The sequence below is a fragment of the Aotus nancymaae genome, unplaced genomic scaffold (genome assembly GCF_030222135.1).
Source record: "Aotus nancymaae isolate 86718 unplaced genomic scaffold, 86718_ANA_hifiasm-v0.15.2.pri h1tg000011l, whole genome shotgun sequence".
NCBI classification, from domain to species: Eukaryota; Metazoa; Chordata; class Mammalia; order Primates; family Aotidae; genus Aotus; species Aotus nancymaae.
The window spans coordinates 71,657,285-71,679,145 of NW_026988422.1; the positions used below are offsets into that span (position 1 = coordinate 71,657,285).

The 21,861-nt window shown below is 46.9% G+C and overlaps 1 protein-coding gene across 1 annotated transcript in view; it reads right to left on the reverse strand.

Moving 5' to 3' along the window:
* The window catches only part of KCNK10 (potassium two pore domain channel subfamily K member 10), a 135,306-nt gene that overhangs the window by 75,035 nt on the left and 38,410 nt on the right, over window positions 1-21,861 (reverse strand). Inside the window, exon 2 of the mRNA XM_012476907.2 lies at window positions 2,513-2,874. Coding sequence (XP_012332330.1) covers window positions 2,513-2,874 — 362 coding nt within the window. The remainder of the gene's footprint in view (window positions 1-2,512; window positions 2,875-21,861) is intronic.

Sequence of the window (21,861 nt, forward strand, 5' to 3'; positions counted from 1 at the left end):
TCTTCACCTATAAAATAAGGATCATGATATGAACTTAGAGTGTTGTTGATAAGATTACATGAGATAATGGGTACTTGATGCCCAGCTCATAACAGGTATCTAATAAAGAGCAGCTTTCGAACACACACGTGTGTATGCGCAAACACATTCATACAAACACACATGCACACACATAACTCATTTCACAGAGAAATCTTTGAGGTCAAACAGGGCACCAGTCTTCATGGCAGTATCAGAATTAGGACCTCTACATTCCCCGACCCTGTCCTTCACTCAGGTCTCTGAGCTCTCTCATAGAGAAGGGGGTTAAAGAATGGGCAATACGGAGATGCTGAATTAATCAACAAACGCACAGTTAAGCTCAGATAGCTTGTGACATCACCAATGTTGTACAATTTACTTTGATATCTTGCTCTAAAGCATTTATCTACTGGGCAATAATTAGAGCCAAAGCAAAGCATAAACCACACGTGGAGGCGAAGATAAGACAATGTGGTCCTTTTCTTCAAGATCTCACTGCCTAAAGAAGGAAAATTCAAGCAGGATACTGGATTCACTTCAGATCACCAATTAGGTTATTATTACATGTATTGCAACTAATTGAAAAGGATCCTGCCACATATCACAACAATGTGTATAAATGTAATTAAACTCCTACTTAAAACTACTCCAGAATTGTTTCTTCCATTCTCTATAGCATGCTAGGCTTTAAATCTGGCACTGATTACTACAACAATCTCATCACCACAAATGTGGTAGCATTTTCCCATGAAAGAAAAAAGGGATGGGCATGGTGACTCACACCTGTAATCCCAGCACTTTTGGAGGCCAAGGCAGGCGGAATGTTTGAGCCTAGAAATTCAAGATCAGCCTGGGCAACATGTTGAAACCCTGACTCTACAAAAAATACAAAAATTAGCCAGGCATGGTGGCACATGCCTGTAGTCCCAGCTAGTCTGGAGACTGAGGTGGAAGGATCAGTTGAGCCCTCCTGGATCAGGAAGTTGAACCCGCAGTGAGCTGTGATCACACAACCGCACTCCAGCCTGAGCTGACAAAATGAGACCCTGTTTCAAAAAAGAAAAAAGAAAAAAAGACAAAGTCATTCAGAGAACTGACGTCCTATGAAACAGTTACATGAAATGCTGCCCTTGGATTTTTAACATTTTAGTTTTTAAGAAGAATTTTAGAGCATAGTTATGAAATCATATTTATTCCCAGGAAGGGAAGAATTTGTATTTCTATTTATTAAAGAACCAAGTCAGATTATTAAAACTAACTGACAAGAATATGCTTGCTATGAAGGTACCAGATCATAAGTAGCATCAGGATTCCCTTACTCTGTTGATATGGTAGGAAATAAATAAATAATAAAACAGCCCAGACTTGTGAATCCTACACTATCTTGGGTTGTTGCAGCCATTAGAATTTCACCTGCATCATCCCGGAGCCAGAACTGAAGAAAGCTATCTTTTCCATCCCTCCGCCTTCCAAACTTTAGAGCCCCCAGAAAGATGAGACTCTTTCTCACCTCCATAAATGTCACCGCCTTCCACCAAAACCCACTCTTTGCAGTTCAGGAGGGTGACTGGGGTAGAAGTGGAACTTGAGCCTGAGAGGCAGCCTTCCTCCTTCACGTGCAAGGTGAAGCCCTCCAGCAGGGCTCTCTACCATTTCCCTTTCTTCCTTGTGAGAACTGCTTTTCTCTCTGGCTTCCCAGGCTTCTCGACTCTCCTGATCTAGTCCCTCGCACCACAGCCCCATCGCTGACTCTCTGGCTTTCCTATAGCCCCTCGCCGCCACAGCCCACCCCTGCCAAGCCCTCACCCATCGCCCAGAAGTGTTGCCATGCTTCTTAATGCTGCAGTTCAAGTTGTCTGCTTCCATTTTCTCATGGATCGTTTTTCCTTAATATCCAGGGTAGCAAAAGGCCTTAGTACAGTGCCTGATACACAGTAAGTATTCAAAAACAGCAAACCCGATGATTACTACTACTGTGATCCATATTATTTCAGCCCCATAAACCCACTAAAACAGCTGTCTCAGGCCACTGACAGCCGCTTCACCCACACACCTGGTGACCTCTTCTCTACCTCATCCTCATGGACCTTGGGCAGGTTAATGTATCCCTGCTTATTCTAAATCCACATATTTAAAATTCTTTCCTTCTTTGAGTTCTATCCCAGCATTCCATAGAGAGTTCAGAACCAAGGAGTTAACCGGCACACAAAGGTGGACTTGAACTTGAAAATCCAAAGCACATTGGCCTGCTGCAGCCTCTGGCCACTCACCCAAAAGCAGATGCAGAACACAGACCCTCCTTCCCCCACACTGTCACATGCTTCACTATCGCTTCTTGGAGATCTCAGTTCACACGTCACCTCCCCGGAGAGGACTTCCCTGACCACCAGGACCCTCTCAACTGAAGGCAAGACTAGAGACCCAGAAGGATAAAGCCAACACTGCCATCCACCCCACCAGTTGGTCTCTGGTGGACGCACTCCCTGCTCACCTGGATCAACGTCTCCAGCTCCTGGGGGCTCACACAGACGTGATCCCGCAGGAATTCTGCCTTCTCCAAGGCAATGGTATTCTTCTGGCTGCTCTCAAAGGGCTGCTCCAATGCCCGGAAGACGAGACCGCCGGTGACGAGGTAGACCACCACAACCACAAAGATGGCAACCACCGTCTTCCACTTCATGACGGTCTGCAGGCCCCCCTGGGAGGTGCCTTCCATCCTGGCTACCACTGTGGCTCGGGAGGAAATGGACAGGCGTGGAGTTGGAGTTGGAGTCGGAGTCGGAGCAGGAGCCGGGGGTTGCCCGTTAGTGGCGCTCTTGGGCTGGCACACTGGTGCTGCTGCGGGAACGGCCACTGAGGAGTCAGGGTGGGGGACAAAGAAGAAGAGAGTTTGTTTATAAATAAACACAAAACGTATCAGAAACAAAGTACAGATGTCTTCTTTGAGCCAGCTTTCAAATGTGAGGATTAAACACTGGTTCAACAAGCCTGCAGTTAGGGAATTTGATCAGTTGCTAGGTACCCATTTGAGTTTTAAAAAATAAGCATCAGGAGTCCCAGTTTAAAAAAAAAAGTATAAATTGAGTTTGAAATGCTTACGTTTTTCTACAAGGGTCCAGACTGAAAGCCATCTCTCTGTTATTTATAATTCACCTCCTCCCTTAGCTTCCTTGTTGAAACAATGTGTAAGGAACATAACAAATCACCATATTTAAAAACAAACATGTTGTTGAACGTGGAGAGGAAGTAAATAGGCGAGGGATACCCAACTACTCTATCCAAGTACCAAGGGCTGGTGATACCAAGAGCAGAGAAGAGAGGAGCATCTAGAGACTTCAAAAGTCCTCTTGGTGGCCGGGCACGGTGGCTCACACCTGTAATCCCAGCACTTTAGGAGGCCAAGGCAAGTGGATCACAAGGTCAGGAGTTTGAGACCAGCCTGGCTAACATGGTGATGGTGAAACCTGTCTCTACTAAAAGTACAAAAAGTAGCTGGGTGTGGAGGCATGCACCTGTAGTCTCAGCTGCTCAAGAAGCTGAGGCAGGAGAATCACTTGATCCCGGGAGGCCGAGGTTGCTTTGAGCTAAGATCGCACCACTGCATTCCAGCCTGGGTGACAGAGCAAGACTCCATCTCAAAAAAAAACAAAACAAAAAAAGTCCTCTTGTTACAAAACAAAGGAAAAATGAATGAGCTTGTTATATCTTAATAGAAGATGTGACTTAGGCATAGCCACTCTTGATCTATTAGTAATAGAATTTTTCTTCTAAAGTTTTCCAATAAGATGTCATTGGAAAGAAAATGTCCCCTGGTTTTCTAAGCAAATAGAATTCTCTAAGGTCCCTGTTCTCTATAGGGCAATTTCATTACCTTGGAAATAAATAGGTCCAGCTGGAGGCTCTTCTGCGATGGCAGGAAGTTTGGGGTTGTGACGCATATGCAATGCTATCATGCATCACAGAAATGTCTTGTGCAGCAAGAAACAGCCACTGCATTTCAGTTTTGTTCTCCCTTTATTATTCGAATTCTTATTATGTCTCTGTCATGGTGAAGGCTGGCTGTTTTGTAAATAAGGTATTAGGAGATGACAAACCTAATTACCTAAGTGGGTAAACAGTCTCACTCCAGCAGGGGGTTAAACTGCTGATCACCATTGGAAAAGTCAAAGAGCAGGCTATGTCACTCCCCATTCAAAACGCCTGGCTGTTGGAGTGGTGGCTTAGAAGAATCTAAGTTTGCAAAAATCTGCCTCTCCTCTTAGACGCTAGAAATCAGTTTCTCTCTTTGGAAACCGAGCTGAACATCAGTCTTCTAAGGCATATTATCCAATCCAATAAAATCACTCCATGTTAAATTTCCCTCAGATTTACATGAACGCAAAATTGTCTGGAATCTTGGATTGAAAGACCTATACGTTAGAATCAGCAACCTGGGTATGATGTTCTTGCTATCTTTTCCCTAAAGACACTGCATTCACTTTCCCCCTTGCTACTGTTGATGCTGAGAAGGTGAGCCTTGCCTAGAGTGGCTTTCTTTTCCCACTGCCGACATTTCCCATTCATTCTGCCTCCTCCCTACATTTCATCCCTTGGAGCCTCATCCAGCCCACTGTCACATCTTGCCTGGACCAGCCCAGTAGCCTCCCAAAGGACCTCCTGGCTGCCAAGTGTACCCTACTTCTGACCCAGAAATCTCAGATTAAATATCTTTTCTGGGAGCACCTTCTCCCCTCCCGCCTTGGACGTAGGCAGGATAATGACCCACAAAGAGGTCCACATCCCAATCCCTAAGACATATGAATGTTATCTTACATAGCAAAAGGGACATTGCAGCTGTGATTAAGAATGTTGAGATGGGGCCGGGTGTGGTAGCTCATGCCTGTAATCCGAGCACTTTGGGAGGCTGAGGCGGGCAGATCACGAGGTCAAGAGATCAAGACCATCCTGGCCAAGAAGGTGAAACCCCGTCTCTACCAAAAATATAAAAATTAGCTGGGCATGGTGGCACGCACCTGTAGTCCCAGCTACTCGGGAGGCTGAGGCAGGAGAATTGCCTGAACCTGGGAAGCGGAGGTTGCAGTGAGCCAAGATCATGCCACTGCACTCCAGCCTGGGCAACAGAGCAAGGCTCAGTCTCAAAATAATAATAATAATAAAGAATGTTGAGATGGGAGATGATCTTGGATTATATGGTTGGCCTCAATATAATGACAAGAGTTCTTATAAGAAGAAGCAGGGCAGCCAGAGAGAGAAGGGATGTGAGGACGGAGCACAGGTTGGAGTGATATACCCATGAGCAAGGAATGTGGTCCCTCTAGAAGCTGGAAAAGTCAAGGGAAGGATCTTCCCCTAAAGCCTCCTGAAAAAAAATGTACTGCTTACCCTTTGATTTTGGCCAAGTGGGGCTGATTTTGAACTTCTGACTTCCAGAACCATATAATAATAAATTAGTGTTGCTTTAAGCCATTACGTGTGTGGCAATTTGCTACAGAAGCCCCGGGAAACTAATTTGCCCTCCATTAGTTCAGGTCTCCTGATATGGTTTGGCTATGTCCCCACCCAAATCTCAAATTATATTCCCATAATCCCCACATGTCGGGGGAGGGACCCAGTGGGAGGTAATTGAAGAGTGGGGGCGGGTTTTCCCATGCAGTTCTGTAACAGTGAATAAGTCTCACAAGATCTGATGGCTTTATAAAGGTGAGTTCCCCTGTACAAGCTCTATTGCCTGCTGCCATGTAAGAAGCGATTTTGCTCCTCATTCACCCTCCATGATTGTGAGACCTCCCCGGCCACATGGAATTGTAAGTCCATTAAACCTCTTTCCTTTATAAATTACTCAGTCTTGGGTATGTCTTTATTAGCAGCAGGAGAACAGACTAATACATCTTCCTTGCCCAGCATTCACTATGTGCTGCTGATAGAGGCTGCGCCCTTGTCCCCCCTCCCATTAGACTGAAAGTTCCATGAGGGCAGGCACCCTGTCTATGCCTCACCTCTGCACCACTAGTGTTCTGCACAGTGCATGGCATATGGTGGGTAGCCAATCAATGATGGTAGAATAAGTGAATTAAGGGTGGAAGGAATGCTGGCACATCCAAACCACACAGACAACATGGATGAGGAGCGTCAAATGGCAAATAGTTTGGCACTCCAGCAATACCGAAAGCAGGTCCTCAAACACAACAGTGCTCTGTTCACACCTCCACACCTTTGCAGGTGTTGTCCTTTGGCCAGTAACCCCTTCCCCACCCTCATATGCCTGGAAAACTCTCATCCTCTTCAGTCTCAGCCAAAAGCCGCCTCCTCTATGAAGTCGCCCTGGGCTCTTCCAGGCAGGCTCAGCATGCCAATCTTCCTCACTAGCCTACCAACTCCTTGGAGTCAGAAAGTTCATCTTTTAATCACTGGATCTCAATTTCTTAGCATAGTGCCTGGCATAGAGCAAATGTTGTCTTCTGTTGGTGGTGGTGGCGGTGGTGGTGGAGGTAATTCCTTCACACAAAAGCCCTATCAGAATCACCAGCACTCTCAAAAACAAGCCATTTACTTAATGCTGAATGGGCACAAAGGGCTGCTCTACGGTGGGAATGAGGCACAGTCCCTCCCAGCCTCGGGGGCTTGCCGGTCAACTGAAGGAACGTGCTCCACAGCACCAGGTAAGCAACATTAGCTTACAGCCTCATCAGCTGAAATGCAATGGCATGAGCACGGAGGTGAGTGGGGGCTGGGTCTCCTCCATTGACTAGTATCATGGATGCTTCCCAAGCTTCTAGCATCCCCGAGACTGGGCAGAATTGGGCTTGAGAAAGGTCTCTTCGGGCCAGGTCCTGGTTGGTGTCAATTTGCTAAGAGACTGTCCCTTAGGGCAGAGTTTAAACAGAATCCACCCATTTCTGAGCTTCCAAAGCATCAGAGCAAAAATAAGAGTTTCATCCTAAACCCATGAGTGACTGCATGACCTTGAAACTGTGACTTAGTTTCTCTGTTTGCTTACTGTGAAATGTGAATAATAACAGCCACCTTTTTTTCTAAACGTCCACAGGGTTCTCGGGAACAGCAAATGAGCAATCCTGATTTATCGGCTGGAGTACATGTGTAGATGTCAGGAGTACCGGCAGAGATCGCAGAATGTTACAAAACCTTTTGTACATGTGACTAAAAATGGAGTTGGTTGCTTTGGCAAAGAAGACTGCACATTTCAATGGTTGGAAAAGGATCTGGATTGTGCTTAAGTTGGATTTTTTTTTTTTTTTTTTTTTTGAGACAGAGTCTTGCTTTGTTGCCCAGGTTGGAGTACAATGGTGCAATCTCAGCTCACTGCAACCTCCACCTCCCAGGTTCAAGTGATTCTCCTGCCTCAGCCTCCCAAGTATCTGGGACTACAGGCATGCACCACCATGCCTGGCTAATTTTTGTATTTTTAGTAGAGACGGGGTTGCACCATGCTGGCCAGGCTGGTCTTGAGCTCCTGACCTCAGGTGATCTGCCCACCTCGGCCTCCCAAAGTGCTGGGAATACAGGTGTGAGTCACCGCACCTAGCCAAGTTGGATAAATTTTTAAAGGGTGTTTCATTAATCCATTTCTTCTCCCTAGAAGCCATAGTTGCTCTCACCCTAATACAAAGTTATTGTGTTTGTATGTGACCTGGGATGAATCACTGAAGGTCTCTGAGCCTGGAGCCAACAAAGAAGCAAACTTGGCCAGATAGCGATGAGGATGGTGGTGCTGATGGTGGTGAAGGTGACAGGAGCCTGAACTGCCTACTGTGTACTTACTCATGCCTGTCACTGTGACAAGCACTCTGCTGACATCGCTGCCTTTGGTCCTTACTACGAGGTATTATCACATTACATGAGTACAGGTAGATCCCTCCAGAAGCAGATCCCAAGAAGGGATTCAGTGTGCATGGATTTTATTAGGATTCAGAATGCATGTGTGAGAGAAAATGAGAGGGAGTCAGGGAGGCTAAAACACCCACTAGACTCTACATAGGTCTTACCCCAGGAAAAGGAGAGAAAGAAGGAAGGAGGAGGTAAGTATCTTAGACCACCTGCAGCCTAAGGAAGTTTAGCAAGCTCATCAAGGAGTTCTTGAGCTGAAGTCAGCCATCTGAGGAGTCCTGTGTCTCCCAGAAACAATCCTGCCATGGTATCCTTGCTGCGCACAGTCACTGGCTGGGAGCGGCCGGGGCAATGTCCCCGTGGTACAAGTCCAGCCATGGATTTCAGGACAGCAGCCAGGGTCCTACAGTTAGAGACCTGTGGGCGCATGCTCATGCCCACCACACAACCCCACTTCGCAGACAAAGAAACTGTGACCCAAATAGGTTCAATGGCTAAGTCAAGGTCAAGTGGCCTGAAAGTGAGAAGCCTGATTAAAAAGAGAATCATCTGACTTCAAAGTCAGTTCTGCAGAGTACAGGAACAAGAAAAGAGGCAACAGCAATTCCAGGGGGAAAGGGCCCTTTTATCCCAAAACACAGGAAAGACATTTGTTTCAAACAGGCATAAAATTATTTTACAGTCTATGAAATTGACTACTTCAGTTTCCAAATGGCGGTGGGGCTCTTTCCTAAATAACGTATCAATAATGAATGAATCTATAAAGTAATGGCCTATCACACTTCATGGCTCCAACAGAAGAGTACTGGGCAGCAAAAGTGCTGCCAAGAACCGATGAGAAAGGAAATGTTGAAAGACAACATCCTTTCTGCTAGTTTCCATTTAAAATGTTTCCTCAAGAATATCTGCATGGCCGGGCGCAGTGGCTCACGCCTGTAATCCCAGCACTTTGGGAGGCTGGGAGTTCGACACCAGCCTGGCCAACATGGTAAAACCCTAGCTCTACTAAAAATACAAAAATTAGCCAGGCATGGTGCCATGTGCCTGTAGTCCCAGATACTCGGGAGGCTGAGGCAGGAGAATCATTTGAACCTGGGAGGCGGAGGTTTCAGTGAGCCACGATCGTGCCATTCACTCCAGCCTGGGCGACAAGAGTGAAACTCTGTCTCAAAAAAGAAAGGAAAAAAAAAAGAATATTGGCACATATTTCAATTTCATCTAAACGTGGGTGATATGGAGGGGCACATGGGGAAATCTGCTTTTTCATGGTTGAATAAGCTCTTAATAATTTTACATTATTCACGCTTTCTCAGGCCCCACAGATTTTACTACTTCATCCATTTATTCTTTCAATCAACAAACAACTGAGTTTGCCTGGCACCGCGTTTGGCACTGGAGCTACATAAATTAATAAGACACATCCTGCCGTTCAGAGTTAATGGAAGAATTAACAAAGATCTTACACATGCATAAAGCTGTTTTTGTTTTGCTTTGTTTTGTTTGAGATGGGGTCTTGCTCTGTCACCCAGGCTAAAGTTCAGTGGCACAGTTATAGCTCACCATAACCTCGAACTCCTGGACTTGAGCAATCCTCCTGCCTAAGCTGCCCCAGTAGCTAGGACCACAGGTATACGCCCCCAGGCCCACCTAATTTTGTAATATTTTGTAGAGACAGGGTCTCATTATTATCTCATACATTATCCTGGCTGGTCTCAAACTCCTGTCCTCAAGTGACCTGCCGGCGTCGACCTCCCAAAGTGCGGGGATTACAAGTGCGAGCCACTGCACCAAGCCAGCAAACCTGTTTTTATGTTCACCAAACCTTCTATGTAAGGTGGTGATCATGATCTGCCCCCGTTGACAGATGAGGAAACTATGGGCCAGGGAGGTGACACTGAGCAACCCATGGCAAGCTAACAAGCAGCGGCACCTTTGAGTCCATCTTCAGACACCTAACCCCGGTGCCTCCATTCCTCCACATCGCCTGAAAGAAATGGCATTCCAAGGATTCAGAGTCTCTTGGAAACCTGAGAGGTAGCTGCCTCAGGGATGCCACTGTCACGCAGCAGCGTGACTCTGCCTACTGACCCAGGCAAGGTGCAACTGTGACTCCAGACTCCCTGGCGAAAAGGAAAGAACACCCTCCTCTCACCTACCTCAGCCCTGCAGCCGACCTCCCACCCCTACTCCAGATCTGGAATCATTCCGGGGCCACCTGCGCTGATGGCTCAGAGCTTCCAAAGAGTCCCAGGTTACAGCTCAGCCTGGAATCTCCAGGCTTCCCTAGGCATAGGCAGACTTCAGGCTGCTGGGGAGAGAGGGTGTTAGGAAGAGGGCAGGATTCCATCTCGGTGCTCTACCCACACCGGGCTGCAGTTGTCCCAGCAGCTTTTAGAGCAGAGACAGTCTGTGCTGCCTCTGATTCCAGATACCCGGACAACCAAATCCTATTTTTCCTGTTTCCATGGGACAGCCCTACCTTAAAGGCGATCAAGCTGATCCCAGTCAGAATGGCAGTAACACTCAGGCAGTAACACTCAGACTGTGCGCACTAAGTGAGCAAGCCATGCTCCCAAAATGCCACCCAAGGAGAGGCTCCCCCTTTGAGTGAAGCATCGCTCCCTGCTCTCTTCAAAACTTCAGGCTGCACTTCCAGATGGAAGAGATCAAACTATGATGAAATGACTGAGACCCTATGGAGCCATGAGAAGAGGAAATAAGGCAGACTGGGGGGAAAGAGGGAGCTGGAACTGGCTGCCACCTCGTCTCCCATCTGTACTCTCCTGTTCCCTTGGTCCAGACCCCAGTCTTCTCTCACCTGAATCATTGCGACAGCCTTCAGTCCTGTCCCCCTTAAATCCATCCTCCACATCCCAACCACGTACATGGTGTGGCACTCTCTCAGGTGCAAATGTGATCACATGGACCCCTGCTAGCGATCCTCGGAAGGCACCACCAAGATTCAGAGTAAAGTGCAGGCTTCGTGGCTTGCTCCCCAACTCTCCCTTCCAGGACCTGGCGCCTGCCTATCTCCCTGGCCTCACCCACTGCCACGCCCCCGCAAGCAACCTTCCCCCAACTAAACCCGGCAGCACCCAGACCCGCTCACACTTGTCCCAGAGAAACAGGTCTTCATTCCCAGATTCTTTTTTTTTTTTTTTTTTTTTTTTTTTTGAGACGGAGTTTCACTCTTGTTACCCAGGCTGGAGTGCAATGGCACGATCTAGGCTCACTGCAACCTCCGCCTCCTGGGTTCAGGCAATTCTCCTGCCTCCGCCTCCCGAGTAGCTGGGACTATAGGCACGCGCCACCGTGCCCAGCTAATTTTTTGTATTTTTAGTAGAGACAGGGTTTCACCATGTTGACCAGGATAGTCTCGATCTCTTGACCTCGTGATCCACCCGCCTCGGCCTCCCAAAGTGCTGGGATTACAGGCGTGAGCCACTGCGCCCGGCCCCCATTCCCAGATTCTTTTCACCTCCTTTCTGTTTTCTGGATCAATTCCTTCTCATACTTCAAAACCCACCTCATGTGTCGCCACCTCCAAGCTGGCTGCTCATCCCCCAACATTATAAGATGCCCTTCCTTTGTGTCTCAATGTGAAGTTTAGTGAGAACTTACAACTAGGAGGCCCCTGGTTACAGTTTGTTCCATTCCTGAATTTGTTGATTCATACACTCATACATTTGCCTTGGGCCAGTGTTTATGATATCAAGTTCACACACCTGCCCAACAGAAACTTTGACTGCAGAGTTAATCCAGCATATGGACACGACCTTGGCACTACTGTGTTTTTTACCACAGACAAAAATCCGGAGTCAAGGTGTTAAAGTTCTCAGAAAGCAAACAGTCTGAGGAAGGAGAGTTCTTCATGGTTTGTATAAGTGCTAGAACAGACAGACAGGAAACAGGGCAGTATCTTACTTCACAGAGCTCCAAACACTCAGTTCTGGGCTTTCTCATTCTCTTCATGAAGAGCTACAAGCCTCTCTTTTACTCAAGGATACAAAGTATTTGTTAGATTTAACAAATTCTATTGAGGGCTAGGTGCAGTGGCTCATGCCTGTAATCCCAGCACTTTGGGAGGCCAAGGAGGGTGGATCACGAGGTCAGGAGATCGAGACCATCCTGGTCAACATGGTAAAACCTCATCTCTACTAAAATACAAAAAATTAGCCAGGCATGGTGGCAGGTGCCTGTAGTCCCAGCTACTCGGGAGGCTGAGACAGGAGAATTGCTTGAACCCGAGAGGCGGAGGTTGCAGTGAGCCAAGATCGTGCCACTGCACTCCAGCCTGGTGACAAAGCAAGACTGTGTCTCAAATTTCCAAAAAAAAAAAACATATATATATATATATATATAGAATGGCATGAGTCACCCTTGGTGAGTCCCCTCTCTGGTGAAAGACAAGCAGAATTTGCCCTGAGTCTGCCTTCCTCTGACTGGGGCCACATTGCATAAACTGGGATTTGAGGACCTCAAAGACTATAAAGGGCTTTTCTTTCACTCCGCAAGCTGGGGAGAGAGCAAAGGGTTGACATGAGACTCAGAGGAGCAGTGACTTCCTTCTCAGGATTTGTAAGCAGACAGTTTCTCCTGATGTTTCCCCAGATCTCTTCTTGTATTTATAAACTGAAGGCATAGCAAAAAAAAAAAAAAAAAAAAAAAGAAAAGTCAGAAGCCTCTCTACCAGCAGACAGGACCCAGAGAATAAGGTTATCAGGGTGAGAGGAAGAAGGGGGAAGCTTACCCCTACCATAGGTTTACCTTCCACGGTGGCCCCACCCTCCCAGGAAACACTGGGCAGGGCTCCTAAGAGATAGTCTTCTCTCCAAGCCTCCTCCCTCCTCCCTGGAAAGGGACAGAAGTATAGCACTATTGGGAAGATTTAACATAAAATGAAGGCCCTGCTGCTCGATGCCTTGTTCAAAGCAAATCCTCCATCAACGTGAGCTGTCCACATTATTAGGAGGCAAAGAACACAATGTGATCTACCCAAGCAAATGCAACAACGCGTGCAGATGCTGTGCTTGAGAGGTGTGGGGGCAGAAAGACATGAAGAGCGAGTGTCAATGCCGCCGAGGAGGAGACGAGAATGCAAAGATAAGGTGCCCACTGGTGTGGAAAGGGCATTAGGTGTCCGTGAGAGGGCAGAAGGAGGTGGAGAGGAAGGTGAACAGCAAGAGGGGGCAACAGATACAAAGACATTCAGCCATGAATCAGCCTGGGACATCTGGGAAATTACACCAGGTCTGCATGTCAGGACTAGAGGGTATGAAGATGGCTACACCAAAATACAGCTGCAAAGACAAGCAGAGGAGAGGGTGTGGGTGTTATTGGTCTTACTGAGTGTGGGAAGCCATCAAGGCTAACCCAGGGAGAAGAGCCATGGGGTCACATCTGGGTTTAGCAAGCTGACTCTGGCAGCAGTGCGTAAGAGACAAGGAGCAAATGAGAGGTCGTCTGCTGGGAGTGTGGGTAGGCGTTTACTGGAATGTATTATGAGGCCTCAACTCAGGCAGCAGCAGAGGAGGAGGCAGACACAAGGGGTGTTAAGGAAGTAAAATCTGCGGGTCCTGGTAATTGATGCAAAGGAAGAAGTGTGGAGCGGGAGGCATCTGGGATGGCTCCCAGGTATCTGGCTTATAAGAGTATGGTGCTCTCAGGCCAGGTACAGTGGCTCACTCCTGTAATCCCAGCACTTTGGGAGTCCAAGGCAGGCAGATCATGAGGTTAGGAGATCAAGACCATCCTGGCTAACATGGTGAAACCCCATCTCTACTAAAAATACAAAAAATTAGCCAAGTGTGGTGGCACATGCCTGTGGTCCCAGCTACTTGGGAGGCTGAGGCAGGAGAATTGCTTGAACCTGGGAGGCAGGGCGGAGGTTGCACTGAGGTGAGATCATGCCACTGCACTCCAGCCTGGGCAACAGAGCAAGACTCCATCTCAAAAAAAAAAAAGAAAGAAAAGAAAAGAGTGTCGTGCTCTCCAAGACAGAAAATGCAGGAGAGTTAGGTTTGCAGTTCCTGTAGCCCATCCAGGTGGAGCTACCCAGTTAACATGAGGCATAAGAGACTGGAACTCAGAGGAATAATCTAGCTGAATCCCTAGATTTAAGAGCGATGAGAAGGTAAGTGATACTGAAGCCACAGGACTGGATGAAGTAGTCCAGAGGGAGATGTAAAATGAGAAGAGGGTAAAAGATGATGCTCAAGGGAACAACACTTAAGGGACAGCAAAGGCAGGGGGATGCACGGCAGAGAGAAAAAACTAGAGAGGAAAAGGGGAGAAGCGGGCCGGGCGTCAGCATCAGAGATGGCAGATCTTATCCCAGTCTCTGTCTCCAGCACCATTCACAAGGCCTGGCCCACAGGAAGTCTCAGTGTGCGCTTGATGACTTCACTACTATACCATAGCAGCATTTTGCTGTTTTTCTCTCTCTGGCTGCCAGGAAACCTGGTTCAACAGCACCCCTGTTCCAGAACCTCTGGGCATTTTTGGTTGCTCCTGGTAGCAGGTGGGATGCCTTTATTGCTGATAAAATGAACTCTCACCCTCCGACTCAGGGCACAAATTGCCCAGGACCAGAGCTATTCCTCATGTGTGCTGAGCTGATCAGAACAGCCCAGGCCTTTCCCACCAAACCACCATCTTTTGGGATCAGAGCTGCCTACCTCATGATTCTCCCAGTAGACTCTGGCTCCGCCCTGTTGACGAGATGGACTCCTTTATCCTGCCTCTAAGGTCAAGGCCCTAAAGGTGCACACAGCCACAGCTGGGGGTCCTCATGTCTTGTTCCAGAATGCTTCCTCAATATCATACTCTGTTTCTGGCCCCAAGTTTTTTCCTCCACAATTTAAATTAACTAGCGTACCTTATACAGGAAAGATCTTTTCCCTCCTCTTGGAATTAAAGATGATATAAGCAGTCGTAGTTCTCAAAATATCTCCTTTCCCTGGGGCCAAGGGTTTTAAATCCTATTGTCACGGCCCTTGCTTCCAGATGCCTTTCCCAGGTGTCTTGTCAAAAGCAGTTATCTCTCCTCACTGGCTCCTGCAGGGGTCTCCCCACCGCTTGCCCCACCCCAGGCTCCACTCAGCAGCTGGGTGAGGCTTCTGAAATTCCCAGCTTGCCCCTGTTAAAACCCCACAAGCACACCATGGTTCTTTCACTGGCCTCCAGTGTCCTGTGTGCTCAGGGCCCATCTCACTTCTCTAGCCCTCCCCTCTTCCTCCACACACAGTTCTCCCTCCCCACCACCAAACTCCTTCAGGATCTGCAATCACAAGCAAATAGATCATAAGTAGTTGTAATGATCTCACCGACTCTTCCTACAGATCCACAATAAAAAGCAAAACTGAAAAATATTTTTTAACCTATTAGAAAGATCCTTTCCAGGCCAGCCTGGCCAATATGGCGAAACCCCGTCCCTAATAAAAATACAAAAATTAGCCGGGCATAGTGGCACACGCCTGTAATCCAAGCCACTCGGGAGGCTGAGGCACGAGAATTGGGAGGTGAAGTTTGCAGTGGGTCGACATTGAACCACAGCACTCCAGCCTAAGTGACAGTGTGAGACTCTGTCCAAAAAACAAAAAACAACAAAAGAGATCTTATGGCTTAAGTCCATAACACATCCTATTGCATAATTCCCTAACTTTAGGAAATCTGTTCACTGTGTCCCACCCACTAATGGTGATAACAAGTAAGTAGAGGTACTTCAATCAATTCCATATTTATCATAAAATACATGGAAGTGACACGTGTACTAATGGTTTGGAATGATGAAAAGGAGGGGCATTTACAAACCTGATGTGTCATCCATTCGCTTATTCAACCAATGCATGCCTACTATGGGCCAGGCGTAGTACCAAACTCCACACCCCATGTCCAGACTGCCAAGCCACCCTCCACCAGGTCTGAAGAAACCAATTCTGTGAAGTGTGAGGCCAGTGAGGCCACTTGATGTAGCTTTGATCTCTCCTCTGCTCTCAGCCTCCTCCCCTCTGATCCAACCTTCTCCTCGCCCTTACCCCAAACCATTCCGAAGATGCCTCAGGGGCCCCTACTGAAGAAATGAAGACTCCCTCACGTCCCCAGCCTCTTCAGGTCCCCTTCCTGCACCTTTTCTCCTGATAGCTGGGCTTTCCCTGAGGACAATGTCCTGTGAGTGTGACTCTGGGGTAGAGGCTGTTCAGTCTCCCTCACCCATAACATCAGGGTCACACTGTCCTGGAAAACCAATACCCCACATTCTTGTGTCAAAACCACTGTTCCTTTGAGAAGCACCTCTCTGGCTTCTCCACTTCCTACTCTTCCCCATGGCCATCAGCGGTAACTCTGGCTGCTCCCCCGGTTTCCCGAAGCCTTCTCTCTGGGTCCTGCTTGCCTCCTGAGTGACTTCAGCAACCCACACACAACCCAGCCAAGACCCAAGCTTCCCATTTCCTGGAATTTATCACCATTACCATCATCTCCATTCCATTTCAACCACTGACTCAAGGCAGGTATCCCAAAAGCAGATCCTGGATGAGACTTCATTTGTGAGTTACTTATTTAGGAGATGCTTCCAGAGAAACCATGAGGGAGTGAATGATACAAACTCTTAGGATGGCTGGGTACAGTGGCTCACACTTGTCATCCCAGCACTTAGTGAGGCTGAGGTGGGCAGATCACCTGAGGTCAGGAGTTTGATGGCAAAACCTCATCTCTACTAAAAATAAAATAAAAAGCCAGATGTAGTGGTGCAGCTTATAATCCCAGCTACTTGGGAGGCTGAGGCTGGAGAATGGCTTGAACCTAAGAGGCGGAGGTTGGAGTGAGCTGAGATTACGCCACTGCATTCCAGCCTGGGCAACAGAGGGAGATTCCATCTCCCAAAAAAAACCTCCCAGGAACATCCTGAGAAGAGGCTCCAGTAGACCAAGGAGAGTCCTCTGAAAAAGGCTGTAGGTACAGGCCAGAAGGGGAGAAGCCCCCAGAAGCTGGAGGACAGGTACGCAGGACAAAACAGATCTGGGTGACCCTGCCACAGCTCTGACAGCTCCCACTACAACTGAGTCTCCCTGAGGCCACACCTTAAACCTTGTTATCACAAGAACTGTCTCAGAAATACTCACTTAAAGAAGCTGTGACTGCTATGTTCTGATTTTTTGTATCCTTCAAAATTCACACACTGAAACCTAACCCCCAATGTGATATGACTGGGAGGTGGGGACTTTGCGGGGTGATTAGACGGTGAGGGCTGAGCCCTTATGAACTGGATTCATGCCCTTATGAACGAGAACCCAGAGAGATCTCTTGGTCCTTCCACCGAGTGAGGACACAGCAGGAAGACAGCTGTCTGTAAACCAGGCAGCAGATCCTTACCAGACACTGAGTCTGCCTTGATATCTTGATTTTTCCAGCCTCCAGAATCATGAGAAATAAATTTCTGTTGTGCAAAAGCTTCTCATCTATGGTATTTCATTATAGCAGCCCAGAGGGACACGAAGACACTGACTTGAGCATCTTCCCTTTCCAGCTTGCTACCCTCATTTCTCCCTCATCACACCCTGCCTCTCCTTTCTCCTGTCATCATCCCCTCCCCGTGTTCTCTTTCTCTTCCCCATTCAGCTTGGATCCCGTATTCAACACTGATCTTTGGCTAACAGACTCAACTTCCTCCCCTTTTGTCTTTTCCTGGAGTTACCTGGAAATATCCCTCTGTATTATTCCTTCTCTCTGCTCAGAGTCACAGGCTGCTGAACACTGCTAGAGAAACCAGGCAGCCTTCTAGATCACTATCACACTAAGTCCCCCATTTCCTTCTTCAAACGGCCCTTGATGCCCCATGGCAGTCCTGCCTTCTTTCTCTGCTCGGTGACAGCTGTCATGATAAATGTCATGAAGACATTCAGGTATACCTCCCTATAAACAAACCTGAGATCATATATAGAAATCCTACAAACCTGAGATCATATATAGAAATCCTACTCTGCAAGATAGATATGTACTTTACAAAAGGATTTTTCACAGAAAGCCTTTAAACAGCAGTCTGTGTGCATCTAAAACGGAGTATCATATGTATATATTTTTAAGCCATTTATGTAGAGTGAGGTGTGCCCTCACTGTTGCCTTTCCCCAGGTCACTGACATGGAGGCTCCACATCCCAGCACACCGTGCTTTGCAAGCAGCCTCAGCCATCTCCATTTGTCAACATAGCTGCTGAGTGCTCCTGGTTCATTTCAAAGTCACCAAAACCTCCTTCACAAAACTTACATGGAAAAAAAAAAAAACATTTGGATGGTTCTTCCTTCACTGTGCCTACTAAGTCAAAAAAATAAACAAGATCCATCAAAGGGAGAAAACAGTTTCTACAAAATACCCTACCAAACAGCTTTGCATTTCAGCATCACCCTCTGAGTAATTTCCTCTGAAGTGGCTCCTCTAATGCATACCAGTACTGCTGACATCAGCAACATTTCTGTGATTTACTGCAAATGTGTCTATCAGAGGCTGGGAGTGGGCGCAGGTTAGAGGAAGAGAGAAATCTAAAAGGGAAAAGGATACCCGCATTATTCCTCATGGGTCTAGGGAGACAGCAATGTAGAAAACCTACAAATTAATTCATCTTAAGACTAGGAGGTGTTTTTGAAATATTCATAACTCTGATTAGTGAAGTTTTTGAGGAATCAACAGACTTACTTAAAAAATGGGGAAGTTGATTCTCTTCAATAAAACAGCTTGGTGTCTTCCCAGTAACACCTAGGTTTGGGTATAAAATGTGGCCGAATGAAGGCAAGAGTCAGTGCTGCCAGAGAAATCTTACGGCTGAATCAACATTCTGAGGAATTTTCCATACCAAAGAGCTACTGAGCATAGGCTGAACCTGCCAGTTAAACAAACACCTCACTCCACTCCCCAAAATACTTTTCCTCATTAGTAATGTCTCCCACTAGAGGGTAAGTTCCTCCAGATGCCCCTTGAAGGTGAACCCTTTCATCTCTCAATTTTCCATGGTCCCAATCCCAGTGTACTAAAAGAGCTCAATTAATGTTCATGGCATGAATTTGACAAATGTTTGCTGAGGGCCTATTGTGCTTGGGGCACCGGGGCACCAAGGTGATGAACAGAGTCCCTGCTGTCCAGGAATGGATGAACTGAGTGTGGGCGAGAGCTGGCAGTACCTTCACCTCCACCCCTATGGAATTCAGAAGACGCCCAGCACTCAAGGGCTAGAGAAGGCATCCAAAATCTCAGAGAGCAAACAGACCCTTGCATAAATCATATGGAACTCCGCCAAGCTGCTATACTGATACAGAAGTTGGCTTCAGCATCATTTTCAAGGATTAATCCCATCTTCCCCATACGAGAAGTGTCCCTTCTCCTAGATACTCAGAACCAAACCTGTTACCAAAGCAGAATCTCTATGTGATGGGTTAGTCACAATTAAGCAGTCATGTAAACATATTTCCATTCAAGAAAATCCCCAGTTATAAAATCATGGGACACTATTCAAAAATCTAAGACAAATTAGATATTGAATCCTGGCATATAGTAGAGCTCCCAAAATTAATGTGGAATGAAAGTACCATATGCAAGCTTGCCATGTGAGTGAATGTTAAATGTTGGTGCAAGGTCTTTGTAAATAGCAAAGATTGGGGGGAAATACAAGATAAAAACCATTTTCCTAAATAGTTCAAACTAACCTTTGGGTTCAAGAAACAGAATCTTCGTAGAAAATTCTAGCTGATATTTAACTCATCAATACACTTTGGATTCAACCCACACTTAATTACTTGGAAATTGCCTCTGAAGAGGTCACTGGAAACAGTCTTGTGGTTATGCTTCCTCCACCTCACAGAGAGGAGAAGAAACTAAGGCATAAAAACTAGTATAACTAGCCGGGTGCAATGGCTCATGCCTTTAATCCCAGCACTTTGGGAGGCTGAGGTGGGTGGATCACGTGAGGTCAGGAGTTCAAGACCAGCCTGGTTAACATGGTGAAACCCCATCTCTACTAAAAATACAAAAATTCACAAATAATAAAAACTCAGGCTGGGCATGGTAGCTCACACCTATAATCCCAGCACTTTGGGAGGCCAAGGCGGATGGATCACCTGAGGTCAGGAGTTCAAGACCAGCCTGGCCAACATGCTAAAATCCCTTCTCTAAAAATACAAAAAAATTAGCTGGTCGTGGTGGCAGGCTCCTGTAATCCCAGTTTCTTCAGGAGGCTGAGGCAGAAGAATCGCTTGAACCTGGGAGGCAGAGGTTGCAGTGAGCCAAGATCACACTATTGCACTCCAGCCTATGCAACAAGAGCAAAACTCTGTCTCAAATGAAAAAAAAAAATAACTCTGTGTCAAAAAAAAAGATTAAAAACTGGTAGCAAATGATCAGCCTGACTATCTTGGAATTTGTGGGCATGTCGAAGAGTTCTCTGTCACTGGGAGATTTTTAATGGCCCCTCAGAAGCCAGTTTCACCTGGGCCGCCATAACTGAGAGGTGTCAAATTCAAAGGCATATGGAGTAAGTACTTGGTTCCACAAGCACACCCAGAAGTGCCACACCACTCAATTCACTGAGAACCTCCCATGAGACCCATTCCATGGTGTTCTCTAAGTTGTACCACAAGTACTGGGGTAGTTAGTTTCTTTCCATTCAGGTACCAACAGCTGCTCATTTTACCCACAGCACATAATGCAGTTTCTATCAAACCAGCCTTTGATGAGGACCTACTGTGTGATCAGCTTGCAGCCTCTGTGATATCACACTCTCAAGGCTTTCCTCCACTCTCTTGTTGGGTCTTTTTAAATCCACTCTCCAGATTCTTCTTCTTCTGCCCAAACACTGGACTTTTGTGGGTTCCTTCCTGGACCCCTTTTGTTCTATATCCTCTCCCTCTGTAATCTCTGCCCACTTGCTGATGGCTCCCAGGTCTGTACACCCAGACTTAAAATGTCCTTGGAACTCCAGCATCACACACCCAGTTGCCTACTATTGAATTTCATTTGGATAATTCAGGTGCATCTCATGCTTAGTAAGTGTAAATTGCACTTGACAGCTGACCCAACCAAAAAGGAAGTCTCACCTCCCAGAATGATAGTATTGTTCACCCAATCTGCTCAAGCCAAACAGGCAGGATCCTGAGAGGCAGCCCTACTTTCTCTTGTCCCTTCCCTCCCCAATAGTTTGCTCATTTCTACCTCCAAAATAGACCTGGAAACAATCCACTTCCCTCTGTCTCCCTGACCTTCCATCCAGGCTACCTGCTCCCTACTAGGCTCCAGCCATAGCCTTCTCTCAGGTCTCCTCACTTCCCACTCTCACCCACTCCCCACCCATTTCCACAGAGCAGTCAGAAAAATCTTTTCAAAACCTAAATCCTCTCACATTCCTCATTGCTCAAACTTTTCAGAGCCTCTCACCATTGCATCTAGAATAAAATGCAAGTCCCTTATCATGGCTTCCAAGGTCTGAGAGTAGAGCCTCTGTCCCCTCTCTAATTTCATCTCACAACATGTTCCTTTTCCCTCTGGACTCCAGTTTCCATTCAGTTCCATTCAATTGGGCTTGCCACTTACACAGTGGCAAACCACTAGCGTAAGTCCAAGAGCCCAAAAGCTAAAGAACCTGGAGTCTGATGTTGGAGGGCAGGAAGCATCCAGCACGGGAGAAAGATGAAAGCTGGAAGACTCAGTGGGTCTGCTCATTCCACCTTCTTCTGCCATGCTGGCAGCCAAGGGGATGGTGCCCACCCAGATTAAAGGTGGGTCTGCCTCTCACAGTCCACTGGCTCAAATGCAAATCTCCCTTCAACACCCTCACAGACACACCCAGAGACAATACTTTGCATCCTTCAACTCAATCAAGTTGACAATATTAACCATCACAATGACTTAACCTCTCCACTGTTCACGCTCTCATCTATAAAATGGGTATGATAAAGTAACTGCTTCACTGTATTATACAAATTAAATATGTAATACTCATAGAGTACTTAGAA